General features: G+C 39.7%; 1 protein-coding gene across 2 annotated transcripts in view; it reads right to left on the bottom strand.

Moving 5' to 3' along the window:
* Positions 1 to 6,158: 6,158 nt before the first annotated feature.
* The window catches only part of LOC133132614 (Na(+)/citrate cotransporter-like), a 21,245-nt gene continuing 11,320 nt past the window's right edge, over positions 6,159 to 16,083 (bottom strand). For both annotated transcript variants that reach the window (XM_061248149.1, XM_061248150.1), the window contains exons 10-12: positions 16,016 to 16,083; positions 11,996 to 12,133; positions 6,159 to 8,874 (exon numbers count right to left, since the gene is read on the bottom strand). The exon at positions 16,016 to 16,083 is cut by the window's right edge and continues 94 nt beyond it. In XM_061248149.1, the coding sequence (XP_061104133.1) occupies positions 8,749 to 8,874; positions 11,996 to 12,133; positions 16,016 to 16,083 (332 nt within the window). In that variant the 3' untranslated portion in view covers positions 6,159 to 8,748. The remainder of the gene's footprint in view (positions 8,875 to 11,995; positions 12,134 to 16,015) is intronic.

Raw genomic sequence — 16,083 nt, 5'->3', positions numbered from 1 at the left:
AAAATAGAGTGAGGGCAATCAGATTTTGTCCAGCACTGATTAGTGACACAGTGAATTGCTATCTTCACTGTTAGTCTATCCAAGGAAAGCGGAGGAGAACCAGTGAATGTTGACAACGGAAGAAATGAAAATCTTTTTCAATATTTCGGAAATATTGATGCGTGCACACGCAGGCGTACACACACACAAACGCATGCACACACACACTGCGCTCACACAGAGAGTTGTTTGACATCTGTTCTAGCATTCCATTACCCTTGCTGGTGTACATCCAGGGGTGTCAGTTTCCTCCTGAAAGATGCAACCTGTCTCCCAGGCCAAAACGAGTTCACAGTGAAAGGCATATTGTCTTTCTTGCCCTTTCAGCCCAGAGGGTCATGCGGACTTTACTCATTTTCTTTCTCGATATGATTAGTTGGAGAGTGTAACTGAAATCTCTTCATTCCTGTTGTTTGGGGGTGGATATGAAGTGATATAGTGTGTATACGTATACAAACATTTGGATGCACCTTGCCCTTTTCTGCTTTTTCTCATGTGGTGAAAGTAAAGGTTCTCAGCTGTTATTAAAGAGTGTCTTTTTATCCATTTTGGTTTCACCATGTAGTACCTTTTATACACATTTCAACATTTGATACAAATTAACAATTTCAAATAAATTAGTCATGTTTTGCATTTGGTTGCATACTCTTTGCATGCCATGGCTTCCTGATCAGCCTATCAGCATCACCACAGACTTCAGGAAGTCACAGCCTGCAAACGACATGCAACCAAATACAAAACATGACTATTTTATTTGATATTATGTTAATTGACTCAAACATTGAAATGGGGGGAGGGGGGCGCTTTAATTACTACCTGGTGAAACTGACATGTATAAAAAACCCAGAATAAACCTCAGAATATGCACTTTGACTATACATGACTTGTTTGATTAAAGACAGAGAAAATAAATAGGAAAAAACAGACATATAAATCTGAAAAAAAAAACAGAAAAAGGCAAGGTGTGTCCAAACTTTTGTCTGGAACTGTATACACAATATACTGTATATATACTGCAGTCCGTAAGTATTTGGACATTGGAATCATTTCTGTTCTTTTGCCTCAGTCCTCCAGCACATTGGATTTCAGATGAAGCAATGAATATGAGGCTGAAGTACAGAATGTCACCTGTAATATGAAGGGTTTATCCATATCGGGTAATCCATGTAGGAATTACATACTTTTTATACATCCTTTCTCAGCTGTTTCTGATTATTCAGGTGTAATCAATCGCTTCCTCAGGGCAGGGATAAGAAAGCTATCAGTATCTAGTCTTAATTCTAGTCTCTGGTTGCCTTCAGAGTCTGTTATTGCCGTTTGTCAACATGCAGACCAGAGTTGTGCCAATGAAAGCCAAGCCATTATGAGAATGAGAAATATGAGAAGAAAAAGAGTTTGCCTGGTCCACTGTAGCAAAATATCTCCCAAAACACAATGACCCACCTCCATATTTGACAGTATGAGGTGCTTCTCCTTGTGAGGTTCCAATGACCTTTCCTCTGTAGCCACCAGAGGGAGACTTAGCCTCTCTCTCATCCCTGGGACTCTCTAATTTGTATAATATTTCTGTACCCATTACCCATTACTTTCCAAACTGGTCAATTAATGTACCATTATGAATTGACAGTTCTTTGGCTTTTCCTCAGTTGATAGATGACAAAGGGATTTTCATGCTTGTTAGTAGTGACCTCATTTTTATACTCCAGTGAAACAGGGAGTGATGGAATAACACAATATAGGTTCCTTTAGACTGAGATTAATTAAATTAAATACAAATTAATTTACTATTTCACTTTGATTTTATTTACAATAATTTCTAGGGGTGCCAATAATTCTGACACCTATTTTTTCAGCATTTACTGAAGCTCCTGACCCCTATCTGCATGATTTAATGCAATAAAGGGGCAACATGTCAGGCAGTAAGAGCAGTCGTCTGGCAGTCGGAGGGTTGCCGGTTCGATCCCCCACCCGGGCTGTGTCGAAGTGTCCCTGAGCAAGACACCTAACCCCCAAATGCTCCTGACAAGCTGGTTGGCGCCTTGCATGGCAGCCAATCACTGTCGGTGTGTGTGAGTGTGTGTATGAATGGGTGAATGAGAAGGATCAATTGTACAGCGCTTTGGATAAAGGCGCTATATACATGCCAACCATTTACCATAAAGTGCTCAGTGAGTGTATATAGCAAATGAGAAATTGCTATACAGTGCATGTACTTGTTTAAATGGGATGATTGAGTGCACTGGGAGAATAAGGCTCTATTTTCTCTTCTCCCTGGGACTCCACATCATAGTGATCTCAATGCACACCCAACCACTCCTATCCATGACAAATGTCATCAGATTATATGGTTAAAAAGAGGTCAATTCTAGTTAATTTTGGTAGAAAATTTAATTGCATGTGTACCAGTGGGGAAATAATCCTATGGCTAGGGATCCCAAAAGCTGTTGGAAGTGTAGTGAACTGCACACTGCACATTACTGGTATTTATATAAACAAATGTTTTACACATATCGTAGAAATGTTTATGAAAAAAAGGTCAAACGTACAGAATACATACATAATATTTTTTTTCTCTAGATTTTCACAAGGTAAACACTTTCTGCTATGCATACCCTGACTGCATGTCCCTGAAACAAGTGAGGTTAAGTCAACAGAACTTGTCCAAAGCACACTTCTTTAAGCCTGGGACCGATGACCATGCCTCACAGTGAAAATTCCAAAAACGTTCCAGCGAGCGTTTGAGGCCTCAGTCACTTAACTGAGAGTTAACATTGAACCATAGGTGAACATAAACTGACTGTTTTGGTGTTATTTAATTATGGTTATGATTACAATCTTGATTATTATATTATTTTAATTCATCTAATTAATTTATTCTTTTGACAATTCAGTCAAATTGTTTTTGTAATACTTTATTGTGTCTTTGTTTCAATCTCAATATTCCTGTATTCATACTTACTGTAGTTGTGGAGATGCATGTCTTTTTTGTATGCAGAAACATTTAAGGTTGGATACCAAAAGTATTCCTTGTTTTTATTTCACCAAGACAAGATGTTACTGCTGGCCTTTTTGTCCCTGTTGTGTAACCCAGAAGTGTTTCTTTTTCCTGGGAGCATGTGTGTGTGAACTGCCTTGCAGGGGTCTTTTTCCATCTCTGAATTCCTGTGCCTCACGTGTCCTTCATACAAATAATATCACATAACCACCCAGGGTGATATCAAAGGGTGAGGCACCTGCTCAACAATGGCACAGTGTAAAACAACACGAGTATCAAAGCCTGGTGTATATTCAACAAACAAACATTTTTGCAGTTTATCGGTTCATGAGTTACCATGCATTGGTTACCGATGAAGTATTTGAAGTGGTACAATTTATTTTGTTCAACATAGTTTAATTAAGATAGACATAAGAAGGGGAGTGATTTTGGCCATGAATGCCCACAGTTTAAAAGCAAATAGAAACAAATGTATTGTTACTTATTGAACTGAAACAGTTTAGCGTGAAGTTGTGAAGTTGTGAAGTTCTGTTATATAAAAGCCATTGTTATGAAAAGCCCATCGGGGTGGAGAGGCTTGTGAGGAATTCAGTGCAGACTCTTCTCTGACCTCAGTCCTCTGCTCACTGCAGTGCAGGTCACCGAGCTCCCAGCTGGGGGCCAAATCTGGCTCACAGACAGCTTCTCTGTCTATTCAGTCCGAATGTAGAACCTATTGTACCGTAAATCCTCAAATTGTGTCCGGGGTCTTTTATTTACTTAGGCTGCACAAAACACAGGCCTTTATTTGGGGCAGGCTTGTATTCGAGGCAGGCCTTTATTTCTTATTAGGCTTCTGTTGTAGAATTTTATTCTTAGAAATAAAGTAAAAGGCTACACTTAAAGTGGGCCAACACTGTTCAACACTTCCTGTAACCGTTCAGAAATCAATTAGTGTAGGCTAATCAGGAAACACCGTTTGGTAAGTCATAGTGTCAGTATTAACAGACTTAGTTTATTGCAAATATTCTCAAACACAATAAATCACATGCAAGTCCAGAATCCATAAAATAACAACTTGCCAGACACGCCTTCATGTACAATAACAAATTAGCATAGATAACAGCAAGTCAAGGATCTTTTTTTCCTAAAGTGCGTTTTATTGTGAGACATCCGTTTCGTTTGGCGCAGCCGCGTTTTATTGCGAGCCAAGGCAGCCGCTTTCATTCATTCATTGAACGTGCGCTGTGCTGTAAATACATGGAAACCTTATTGCTTAGCCAAGTAGCCTAAATTTGAAATTTTGCCTGATTTACTTTTTATTAAATTCGTAGGCTTTGTGTTTAAATGTATACTGCTTCAGCCTTTGGCAAGCTTAGAAGGGGGCGGCAAGCGACTGATAGCTTGAGAGCAACGTGCTGGAGACCCAAGGTGTAGGACAAGAACTTTTCATTGGCAACAGTATTAAACCAACCAACAATATAAAATATTAAGAAGAGCTCTTTTATTTCATTAAGTTAAATCGAAGCAATGTCTTCTAGTGCTCATGGACTGATAGCCCTACTGGTAAACAATATTACCCCGGCTATTATCCGAGGCCCGGCTTCAAATAGAATCCCGGACACAATTTGAGGATTTACTGTATGTCTCAAGGTCATTTATATTGCTTATTATTGAGCAAAAGACTGGCTTCAATTCGATGCGGATAAAGTTAATTAAGACATTTCTTGATTTAGGAAAATTATTTAGTTTTCTCAAGTTTACAGTGTTACAGCACAAACTGTTTTAACTATGGCCCCCTCCCTTGCGCGATTGTCTGCTGACATCTCGGAAAGGATGTGTATTTCATCTGTGTGGTTTTCTGGCTAAAGTCCATGGCCACGTTTCCCGATAACGGTATCTCTTAGCTTTTTACGAAGACTGGAAAGGTATACCTTACTAAAGTTGTTAACTTTTCTCCGTGTATTCCCCAAACTATCTATTAGGAGGTTGCTTAAGGCATAGCTTCTACTTGCGACATTACTAGGCCAATCGACAAATCTATGATCGATTATTCACTCCATGCAGAAACTTCTTGAAATTGCAAATAAATAAATAAATAAATCAGCTATACAACTGTTCAAATTATGACAATAATTATAATGGAATAAAATAACTTTATTATTCCCAGGGGGAATGTCAGGATATAATTATTTTCTAAATAATTGATTATTTATTAATGTGGGCATGACTGGGCATGTGTGCTGTTGTTACCTTAGGTAAAGTGAAATATTCAATAAATCAGGGCTCTGTTTCACAAAGCAGGATTACTGAGTTAGCTGGATAAGTGCACGAACTAAAAACAGAACCCTCATTAAACTGGAACATGGACTGAAGTAAAAACAGCTGGTCTGCAATTTACTCCAGCTAACTCAGTAATCCTGCTTTGTGAAACAGCCCCCAGCTGAATTAATGGATAGTGTTGTAAATAAAGGTAAGTAATGTAAGTGTCTAGATTAGTGTCAGCTAAACAAAGAAATGCACCAATACCTTCAATAATAATAATTTCACCACTTCATTTTGAAATCGTAACTAATTTGGGAGTAGGAACAGTACTCTGGTGCAACGGCTACAGATATTTTAGGGAATGCCAGCAATGTGGAGGGTTTGTGATGGAGTGTGCCAAATCCAAATAAACGTAATTTTTTGTATGGTAAATTAACTGGAAAATTTGATGTGATTATTTCATAACTTATAATATGACCAAATAGTTATGGAGGCTTTTCATCTGGTCACAATTGTTTTCAGATGAACAAATGAACACATGAACAAATCCTTGAAATAGTTCATCATAAAATATCCTTGTTATGACTTTTAGAGCACATGATCACAAGTGCTGTGGATCAAACAGGTGGGTGTAACACATCTTACTTGTGAAAGTTCTCTGAAATGACTATCACTATCAGCATCAAGTAACAGTGATATTTCGGCAAGTAATTGTTGCACCTCACTAAATCGCTGTCTCATTTATTAATTTAAAGATGAATAAACTAACCATATCGATAAGAAATGAATGTTTATGATTGCATACATCCTACAATCTGAAACATGACTCATTTCAATCATTTTGTATAGATATTCAAAATAATATGTAGCACCTTGATCATACTGTAAATATATACGCTCAGTGACCAGTTTATTAGGTACACCTGTACACCAGCTTGTTAATGCAAATAAAATCAAGATGTTTTTCAGTCCAAGTGTCAGAATATGGAAGAAATGTGATCTTGACCGTGGAATGATTGTTGGTGCCAGACAGCATGGTTTGAGTATCTTAGTTGCTGATCAACTGGTATTTTCATAAACAATGTCTCTAGAGTGTGCAGAGAATGGTGCGAAAAACAAAAAACATCCAGTGCACAGGATGTTTCCAGTATAATGTCATGCAAATACTGACAAATTAGGCATTTTTTTCAGCATTGTAATATTATCTAATACACAATATACATTCAAGATTTTTCAGCCCACAAAAGTAGTGTATTCCACTAGTAAGAGTCACTGGTGAAAAAATGCAATGCCTATAATGATCACAATACTGTAATACTTTCAATGAATGGCCATTCTTAACAGTTATATACCTCCTTCAGACACACTGTAGGAGACATTTGGAAATGCTTATGTGAATCCTCATATAGTATAACTGCAAATATGTTTACAGTGTGTTACATTGCCTACCATATTTCCACAGTGTAATTTGCTGCATAAGTAACTATTTGCAGTTGCTGAGGAGATATGAATGCTCATGTTGTGCATATGTAGCAGTTACAGTATTATATTGCTTAGGAATAAATTCATAGAAAGTGTAACCTGAATCTCTTCAAGACCAACATTAAATGCAGTATATTACAGCACAAGAAGCAGCTTACTTTCAAAAATCCCAGGGAACAAGTATATGACAATTAAGGGGAGGGCTCTCTATTGCATTCTATAAGACGAAGACATGTTTATGAATTCCTATGTGATGCTACATAATATTAATAAACATCAATTTCAAGTAACTGAATAGAAAGACTTTCATTACATTTCATTACATGGCTATAAACGGCCAAGGTAAATATAATACAGTGCCCACTAATACAAATAATGAACAATAGAAATACACAATACACAATTAGTAAGAATAAATGCTTGAAAATAAAACATGTCAAGGAAAAAATGTCTTAACCATATTAATAATTTGTATTACCTGCATTCCTTTTTGTAGTTTTATTTTGTATTTCCTTTTCTACAATACAATCCCTTACAGAATTGAAAATACTGCAATATATTGTAAATATGGGGACATTCTGGAAAATATAATTAAAATGTATTTCACAGCAGTGTAATGTTTTGCGATGTCTTAAAGCAGCAATTACTTATACAGTTGCCAATGCATCGTGAAGTTTTGAAATATGCTGACAATATAATTATTTAAATATATATTCAAGAGTATTTTATTTCTGTAAGGGATAGGCTAAGACTCGATGATGTAGACACTTCAGACTGACTGCAGTAACCCTTTCAGCCCCATGGCTTTGGTTGAGATTTTAATAGGGGCTTTCAGTCATTTTGATTGGATGAAAAGGTATAAGTTCGAGATTGCCATATGGCACTCTTTGGACTGAAAGGGCTAACTGGTTGATATACTGCATGAACACATATACTGCCAGGCATGGTATTCTCTGAGAAACAAACACCCTATAAACGTTTTTGGCTGGATGTTCCAAGCATCTTAAGGGCTATTACTTTCAGTGTCTCTGCTTAGAACATTTAACAAAAACAATTTTTTGTCCAGAAAACTTTATTAATTTAATAAATATATAATAATATATTTCCTTTTCAACATATAATTTCAGCCCTTGACAATCTTTAAAATATATTATGTAAAATACACATAATGTATATTTGATATGTCAAAAATTTGACAAATTAACGCAATATCATGTTGGTGTATATTTGTCCTGTTAAATACACAAAACATATAACTACTATAAAAATGTGCAAAACTTATACTGTATATATCAAACCCATTTCCTGTGTAATTCTAATGAAATTATACAAAATTCCCATCTCATCTCTAAGCCTTCACCTCAGTAACTTCCAAAATAAAAGACAACTGCAATGCATAGGCCCTGCACAATGACTCTGTACAGTAATACTTTCTTCCAGTCAAACACACAAGGCTGTTCCGGCTATGTAGATAGATAAGGATTCAAAATAAAAATTGATATAGAAAATAAATTTTAAGTACACTTTTGGAAATTCAGCATTTTAAAAGTAAAATGTTCAACTGTTGTTTGGTCTCATAGGTTACACCTGCACTCATCAAAAAAGAGACAGATTGGACTTCTAGGGTCAGGTCCTGGTTAAAGTACAATTCAAATACAGTGATTTAAATTCAGGTTTCTCAGGGGTGGGTAGATTTTGGAAAATGTTCCATATGCACTAATATTCGGCAGATGCTATTCCCCTAGGGTCTGCCTCAAAATGGCTGTCAAATAAAAATGAAAAATGACAACTCCCAATATCGACTATTCTTTTGTGTGCACTCTATGTGTGATATCAGCATTCCATCAGACCCCTCCCCTACCCACCCCCTTCCAGTGATACATTAACGTATTGTAATAAAATAGGCAGGGTCTCTGCCTCCTGTCCTCCAAAATTTGGGGGAGGGGGCAGGGAAACGGGGGGCTCTGCCTCCCCCATAGGGGGTGCCTTCACAACCCTGTGGAATTGGCCCAGGAGGGGTAGGAGTCCAGGGCGAACATGCTCCTTCCCCAGGTGTTGATAGCCAGCGTGATGCAGAGGATTCCGATGATGTTCATGACCACGCCAGTCTTGGCCTGAGATACGAAGGACACAGGAGAAAGTACAGAGAGGTGAGTCACACAGTTCTTGTAATATCACTTTTTGCATTCTTTATCCTCTTTGTCCCTCTAGTTTATTGTCATAGTTTTGCCAACTTGTTATGTCACAATTTATGTTTCATGTTATGTTGTACTGTTCATTGATTAGCATACACTTTTTCGTGTCTTCCTGCAAATCTTGCATTCCTGCTTTCTCTCTCTCCCTTTCTGTCACTCACACCCTAATTGTTTCTATTTCCCTTGTCTTCTTACTAATCTACTAACTTTAGATCAGGATTGGGTAATACTAACATTCTAACCATGTGTTCATGTTACCTTACGTTTCTTGTGCATGTCATTTACTAATTTACTAACGCTGGGGCAGGATAGGTTTATTACTAATGATTACTAATTACCTCGTTAACTTGTCAATCCTCCACACCTGATTTCCATTCTCATGCTGCTCTCAAGCTAATTGTCTACACCTGTCTACACCTGCATATAAAGCTCAGTTTAACGCCATGTCTTTGCGAAATTGTTGGACTGAGAAAATCACCCAAAATTCAATACATGTGGTGGATGACTTGCCTTTTCCTCTCGTAATCTAAATAAGTATGCTTGTGTCTCTGTCCCTTCATCCTTCATACACCCCTCATACCGTGGCCCATCATGGACTCAACTGCGCCCAGAAAGTGCTCGCTTAGCATGGAAGTGAGGTCTGGGAAAATCAATCCACCTGGATTAATTTTCCTTAGTAAGGCAGATCAGAAGTACACAGCTAGTTTCACTACATTTTTAACTCTGCATTGACTTCAGCCACTGTAGTGTGCACAACCCTGCTGGCCAAACAAGCGGAGAGTGCCTGCAATTGATCTAAAACTGTCTTCTCTTTCTTCTTATCTTTTTTCACAGCACTAAATCATGGTCTTTCTGTTGTTTCTGCTCCTTCACCACTGTTGTCTCTATTTAGTGCAGCAAACGCTGTGACTTGGTTTCCCATGGTTACGGCAAACACATAATCTCAATCTGTACCCCCCACTGGCATGGAGTGCAACTAAATTAACAGCTCAAAGCCACAATGAGTATACACACATTTGTATGTGCCGCTGTGTTTCAATCACAGCCAAGTTGACCTTCTTATCAATTACACTGCCCCCTTTTATTTTTATTAACTAGCCGAAGTTCATTTCTGCAGCAAGAATACTGCCACCTGTAGTCTACAGTGCAGATAAAATACCACGGATGAAGAGCTGGTATCTGCAGTAACACAGCCATACCTCTTCTGAGTTTGCTGCTAAGTTATTTAGTAAGGCAAGGCACCTTTAGTTAGTGATGTAATAAACAAACCCATTCTGGGAGTGAGAATCTAAGTGCTGTTAGGCAAAGGAATATGTTTTAGCCAGTTGATTTAGAGCTCATAGCTTTGGGTTCATGGAATGAGCAAGTGTCAGAGATGTGAGAAAATATCATTGTGGGGTACAAAGCCAAATCAGGAAAATATGTCTCTGTCCCTAACATTACGGAGAGCACTGTATAAATCTTTTTTCATTAGTTGGCTGGCATTCACACAGAACTCATAAAAGTCTGCCCACATATCAGTGAGTCACACATCCAAAGTCACAGACTCAATGCATGATCAGTCGTGTTATAAGCACGATCCAGACTGTAGCATTGCAGTTTTGCAATTACTAATTTCAAGTCTCATCTGCCCTGACAGCACAGCACTGAACCAGGCTGTTTAGATACCATATTAATCCTAAAATAAACACCATATTAATCCCCAGAAATTAGTTTGATAGCAAACAGCTCCGAAAACAGCCACAAACAGTAAATATAATGACTGAATATATATGATAAATATATGACATGGATACTGCTGGATTCTTTATTGTAATGTTATCCCAAGTATGGGTCGTGTTCATATTCGGAATTAGTTACCTTGATGAAAAAAAAAGTATTTGTGGGAATAGCAGAAAATCCACTGTTTGGCCTACTTTATTTTAGGAATAGATGCAGTTAGATGCCATCTTTATGCTTCATTGCAGCAGGAAAGGAATGTTTATTTATGTCTGCAGTTCTGCAGTATTATAATGTGTTTGTTTCTGAACTCTTCTCTTAATATCAATCATATTATGATTCATACGCTGTATGTCCCTGGCCCTAGACTGTAAAATATAAGATACTGCCAACTACCATGATTTTATGTGGTTGTGAAGTGGACAGGGCAGCCATAATTTTGCATAGTTGTAAAGTCTCAAAATATACTATGATGCACTAAATATGTATTTTTCTAAAAATAACAATAAATATATTTCACAGCAATATATCTCTTAAATATTTGAAAGCTGTGGATTTACATGGTATAAAATGTTTGGAGGCTGGGATTATGGAAGCTTGTGGACTAACTGGAAAGTGGACTAGCTCTCACCGTCATGTTATACGTCTACAAAGTGGACCGCTTCTCACCATCATGTTATACGTCTACAAAGTGGACCGACTCTCACTATCACGTTATATGACTGCAAAATTAGCTCAGACTTGTGTTTTTGGATTAAATAGACAGAGACTGACATCAATCATGTTTAAATTAATGTAAATTTTAAGGTGGCTCCGGTTATTATGATGTTATTTGGTGGTAAAAGCATGGTTTGAGATCAATGTCATTTTGACTCAATTCAGGAAATAAATTAAGCCCAAGCATTCAAGCTTTTATGATGATTTTTTGAATTGAATTTCAATTTATCTCCTGCATTGGCAGAATTGAAAAGGAACAGACTCTGACTCTGATGGACAGTGCAGGGAGATAAGCTAAGGTAAGATATAATATAATATATACTTTATTGAACCCCCGTGGGGTAATTTGTCCTCTGCATTTGACCAATCTTAGTTACTTAGGAGTAGTGGGCAGCCACAGTGCAGCATCCAGGGACCAACTCCAGGTCTGAGGCCTGTGCCTTGGTCAAATGTGCACCTAACCTGACATGCATGTCTTTGGACTGTGGGAGGAAACTGGAGTACCCAGAGTAATCCCACGCGAACACGGGGAGAACATGCAAACTCTAGCTATGGCTTGGCTCTAGCTATGGTTTGCCTTACTGCTAAGCAGGTTGAGACTTACCATGTCACACACTTTCAGGTAGCCATAGGAGAAGACAATGGCATTTGGTGGTGTGGCCACAGGCAGCATGAAGGCAAAAGAGGCACTGAGGGTGCACGGGATCATGATGTAGAGTGGATTCACCTTTATAGACTGGCACTGTAAAACACAAACAATCTTCATTAAAATAGCAGGGCAATTAGATACAGGAAGCAGGTGTCACTCACTCAGATAAGAACATACTATTACATTCAAAGGCAGAAACGTGGGAGATCATCTTGCACAGGATGTTAAACTCAGACTGTACCTAAACACAAATGAGCAGGGGGAACTCTTCTTATTGTTGTCAGAACCCAGACGGTCAGATCTTGAGAGGTTTTGAGACACTCACCTTGCATGTAAATAGCACTTAACTGTAGCACTGACTGGCCACACAAGTGACATGCCAGCTGAGACATTGGTCAGCTTTTCAGAGGGCAGTTAATAGAAGTGTTTCTCACATTGAATCATTGCATTCACCTTCCAGTCTTTTGATGTGATTGGTTAGTTGATTGGTTACATCTTGAAAAGTGGCTTCATGCTCAGATGCACACAGCAGTCTCTCATAGTGGAGATATTTAAGCCCGGTGCAAGGTAATCCCACAGAGACAAACATGAGCATTAAAATACTCCGTCTGAAAAAAAAATGTCTGAATACCGTTTAACTCCTCTGCAACCTTAATATTTGACCGTCTGATGAGCCCAGAGGAAATAACCTGACATCAAGAAAGGAAAATAAGAATAGCGTTCACCATTTAATGGCCCAGTAATCACTGACTCAGAAATCTGATGTCAGAGGTGCTTCTAATTTAGACTAAGCACTCTATAAAGGGTGTAATTCAGACACACTGGCAGAGAAGCTTGGCTCCGTCTGGCTCAGAAGTCCTCTGCCAGAACAGAGCAGCACCAGCAGCTTCAGATCATAATGTTAGCGGGGAACTGCAGACTCCTGTAAACTTTCTCATGGTAATCGCCCTGTTTACTGGGGTAGAAAGCGGCGCTGATTCACGTCTGAACGGGAAGTGGAGCGCGGTACGGTCAGTGTCTCGGTCGCGCTCGGTGAGTGTTGGGAATCTGTCCTGACTTGCTGAGGGATTTGGCAGGGGGAAGGGGGGGGGACGGGGGACGGGGGGGGGTGGACAGTGGCGGGGTTCTTTACTTGAGTTACAGGCCGCGGGAAGAGGGCCATGTGCAGCATGCAACTTCAGCCACAGATTTATCTTGCTTCCCGCCTGGTCAGACCCATTCACAAGTGGATCACTGTGAAGAAGGATGGCATAACCATATATCCTAACTGAGCTTTCCTCTTTTTCCTATACTCCCTCTCTCTCTCTCCTTTTCTCTCTTCCTCTCCTATTTCTTTATCTCTCTCATCCTTTCTCTCCCTCTCCTATTTCTTTATCTCTCTCATCCTTTCTCCCCCTCGTCAGTTCTCGCTCTCTACCTCCCTCTTTTCCCACTCCACTCTCTCCCCCTCTCCCCCAACAATGGTGGCTCACTGGGATGTCTTTCCCTCCCACTTCAGCTTTGCACTGAAATAAACCCTGCTCAGAATTTCACCGTTCGTTCAGCGCATTCCAAGAAGGGCTCCGCGGTAGCAGGGCATTCTGGGACTGTCAGCCAGGCACAGCCAGTCCCGGGGACAAGAGACGGGGGGCCAGCGGGGTTCAGACCAGGGACAACCAAATCCGTCAGAATGCTGGGGGGGGGTCAGGGCTGGGAGGGCTGGGTGTGCGGGAAGAGCGAGGCAGCTACGGGGAAGTGTGGCAGGAGGGGTGGGGGGAGGTCAACCAAGTGAGTGAATCTAGGCCAGTTTGTACTGGGATTTGTTTCATAAGCTTGCGTCTCATTGGCAGGAGGGCTTTGGGAGTGCACAGACAAAGCCCGGCCATCTCCACAGATCCTGTGCCACCGGTTCACACGCTGGATTGGTTTCACTCTTTCAGTCCTTTCATTGTGCTCGCTTCTACATACGAACTGCAGCCATCCAGGCATTTTGCAGCTTAGCGTGCCGCGAGGCTTTCTGAGAATGTGGCTCGCACTTGAGGCCTGCATTACAGGCTGTAGTCCAGTACATCTTCTCTTCAGCTGTGATCAGAATGACACGCTGCGTTTCAGTCCGCAACCAAGTCCCCAGTCTGACAACGGCATCACCGTAGGGTTGCCAGATGCCTGTTTTTGGACCAGAATGTCTGGTTTTCAAATTGTTTCTACCGGTCCAGTTTGAATAACGGATTGAAATTTGACCATTTGTTTGTAATGAATTTCAGTGCCCACTGTTTTTTTCCTTCCTTCCTCCTTCCTAACATGTTTTGTGATCAAGCTTCAAGCTCCCCTGAGCAGTAAACCCAAATGTTGCCTAAGTGTGCATGGGTGAACACACTAATGCAGATGTTAATTATCTATCTACTGAGAAGTTAGATAAGACTGTTCAGCTTTGTTTATGTATTTGTACATCATGAATACATGCTGACAACTACATTAGTTCATGCCAATTCATATTGGAATGAGAAAACCAGTTCATGTATCTGTTAATGCTTAACTAATTGTATGCTTATCCTATGGTTTGCTAATGTATAAACATTGATGAAACTAATACATTAGTTAGGAGTTAAGTAATACATTAACTAATGAAAAGTGGATTTCATGCTTAATTGTAAATCATTAATTCATGTCAACAACCATATTAGTTAATGCCAATTCATGTCACCTTATTATAAAGTGTTACTGAGTAATCTGACACAATCGGGCACAACAACCTCTGGTTTCCGTTCAAACAGTTCCTGTATAACTATAGCCTTGACAACAATGAATGAACAGGAACGTTCCAATAAGAGTCAAAGTACACACAGTGCTTTATCAGAGACTGTTCTGTTCTTGTGATACCAGCTCCAAACTTCAGCGAAAAAGTATATACTGGAAGTGAAAAAATAGCTAATGGTTTCATGCCAATGAGGAAAGCCATCCACCTGCAGTAAGTGCACTATGCCACAGAGGGCAGCAGAGAGCAGAAGCAAAAGCCAACTGAAACGCAGCCTGAAATGGGACCACTACAGAGACAGGATGCCAGTCCAATCGCAGGGCATACATCCACATCAATAGCTCAGAGAGGCCACCCAGCCAAAGGCCAGACAGCGCTCAGTGCTCACAAATGGCCAGCATTGACACAGCTTTTGGCCCGGCAGCGCTTGGCGCCATACCGGTCGGCTAGCGGACAGTTGAGACGAGGTAGTCAAGATGACAATCAGCTCTTTTAAAGAATGCAAAACAGTTGGTGAATGGTCATGTCGCTAAGGATCACTGTAGCAGGCCGACTGCTTGGGTGATTGGTAGGCGCTTGCTGAAGGGGTAGCTAAGTCGAACCAGAAAATCTCAGGCGAATATAAAGAGACATTGAAAAACCCAAACAGACTGGGCCGTGGCTGGACTCCGGCACCAATAGCTGTGAGGCAACACAACTATACCACCTTGCCAAGGTCAGGCAAACTTCAAAGAGTGCCCTGGACTAATCACATTGAACCCTATTGTCTTTGTCCTACCAAGGTTTCCTCCTATATGCTATCCAAGGTGTGGGGCAAATTATAGGGGTACACTTTGGTAAATTATTATCACTATAAATAAAATACTCTATCTTGGAAAAGAGATTTCTTAACCTCAATGAGACTAACCTGGTTAAATAAAGGTTAAGTAAAAAAATAAAAAAATAAAAAAATAAACATTTAACACAGCACTGAGGACTTTTGGTTCTTCAATTGAAGTGCAAGCAAAATTTACAAAGCTCTCCAATTTGATAGCAATATCAGTACACTGAAATTCCAATATTTGATGCTTCAATACGTAACATGAGATGCTGGCATTGACATATTTTGCTTGGTACTACATTTTTATTTGGCACGGTTTTTCAAGGGCTTTGTGATATTTGACCACTTTCTGTGACTTTTCTATGACTTGACTCAGATGCAAATGTGTTTAAAAAGGTGTTGAAAGGAAGTGTCCTCTCACCATGGTGGAAAGGATGGGCATGAAGAGGGTGGCAGTGGCCACATTGCTGGTGCACTCTGTGAAGATGG

This window comes from Conger conger, chromosome 7 (assembly GCF_963514075.1).
Source record: "Conger conger chromosome 7, fConCon1.1, whole genome shotgun sequence".
NCBI classification, from domain to species: Eukaryota; Metazoa; Chordata; class Actinopteri; order Anguilliformes; family Congridae; genus Conger; species Conger conger.
The sequence above is the reverse complement of the archived record's forward strand: the minus strand, read 5'-3'. Positions and strand labels throughout refer to the sequence as shown.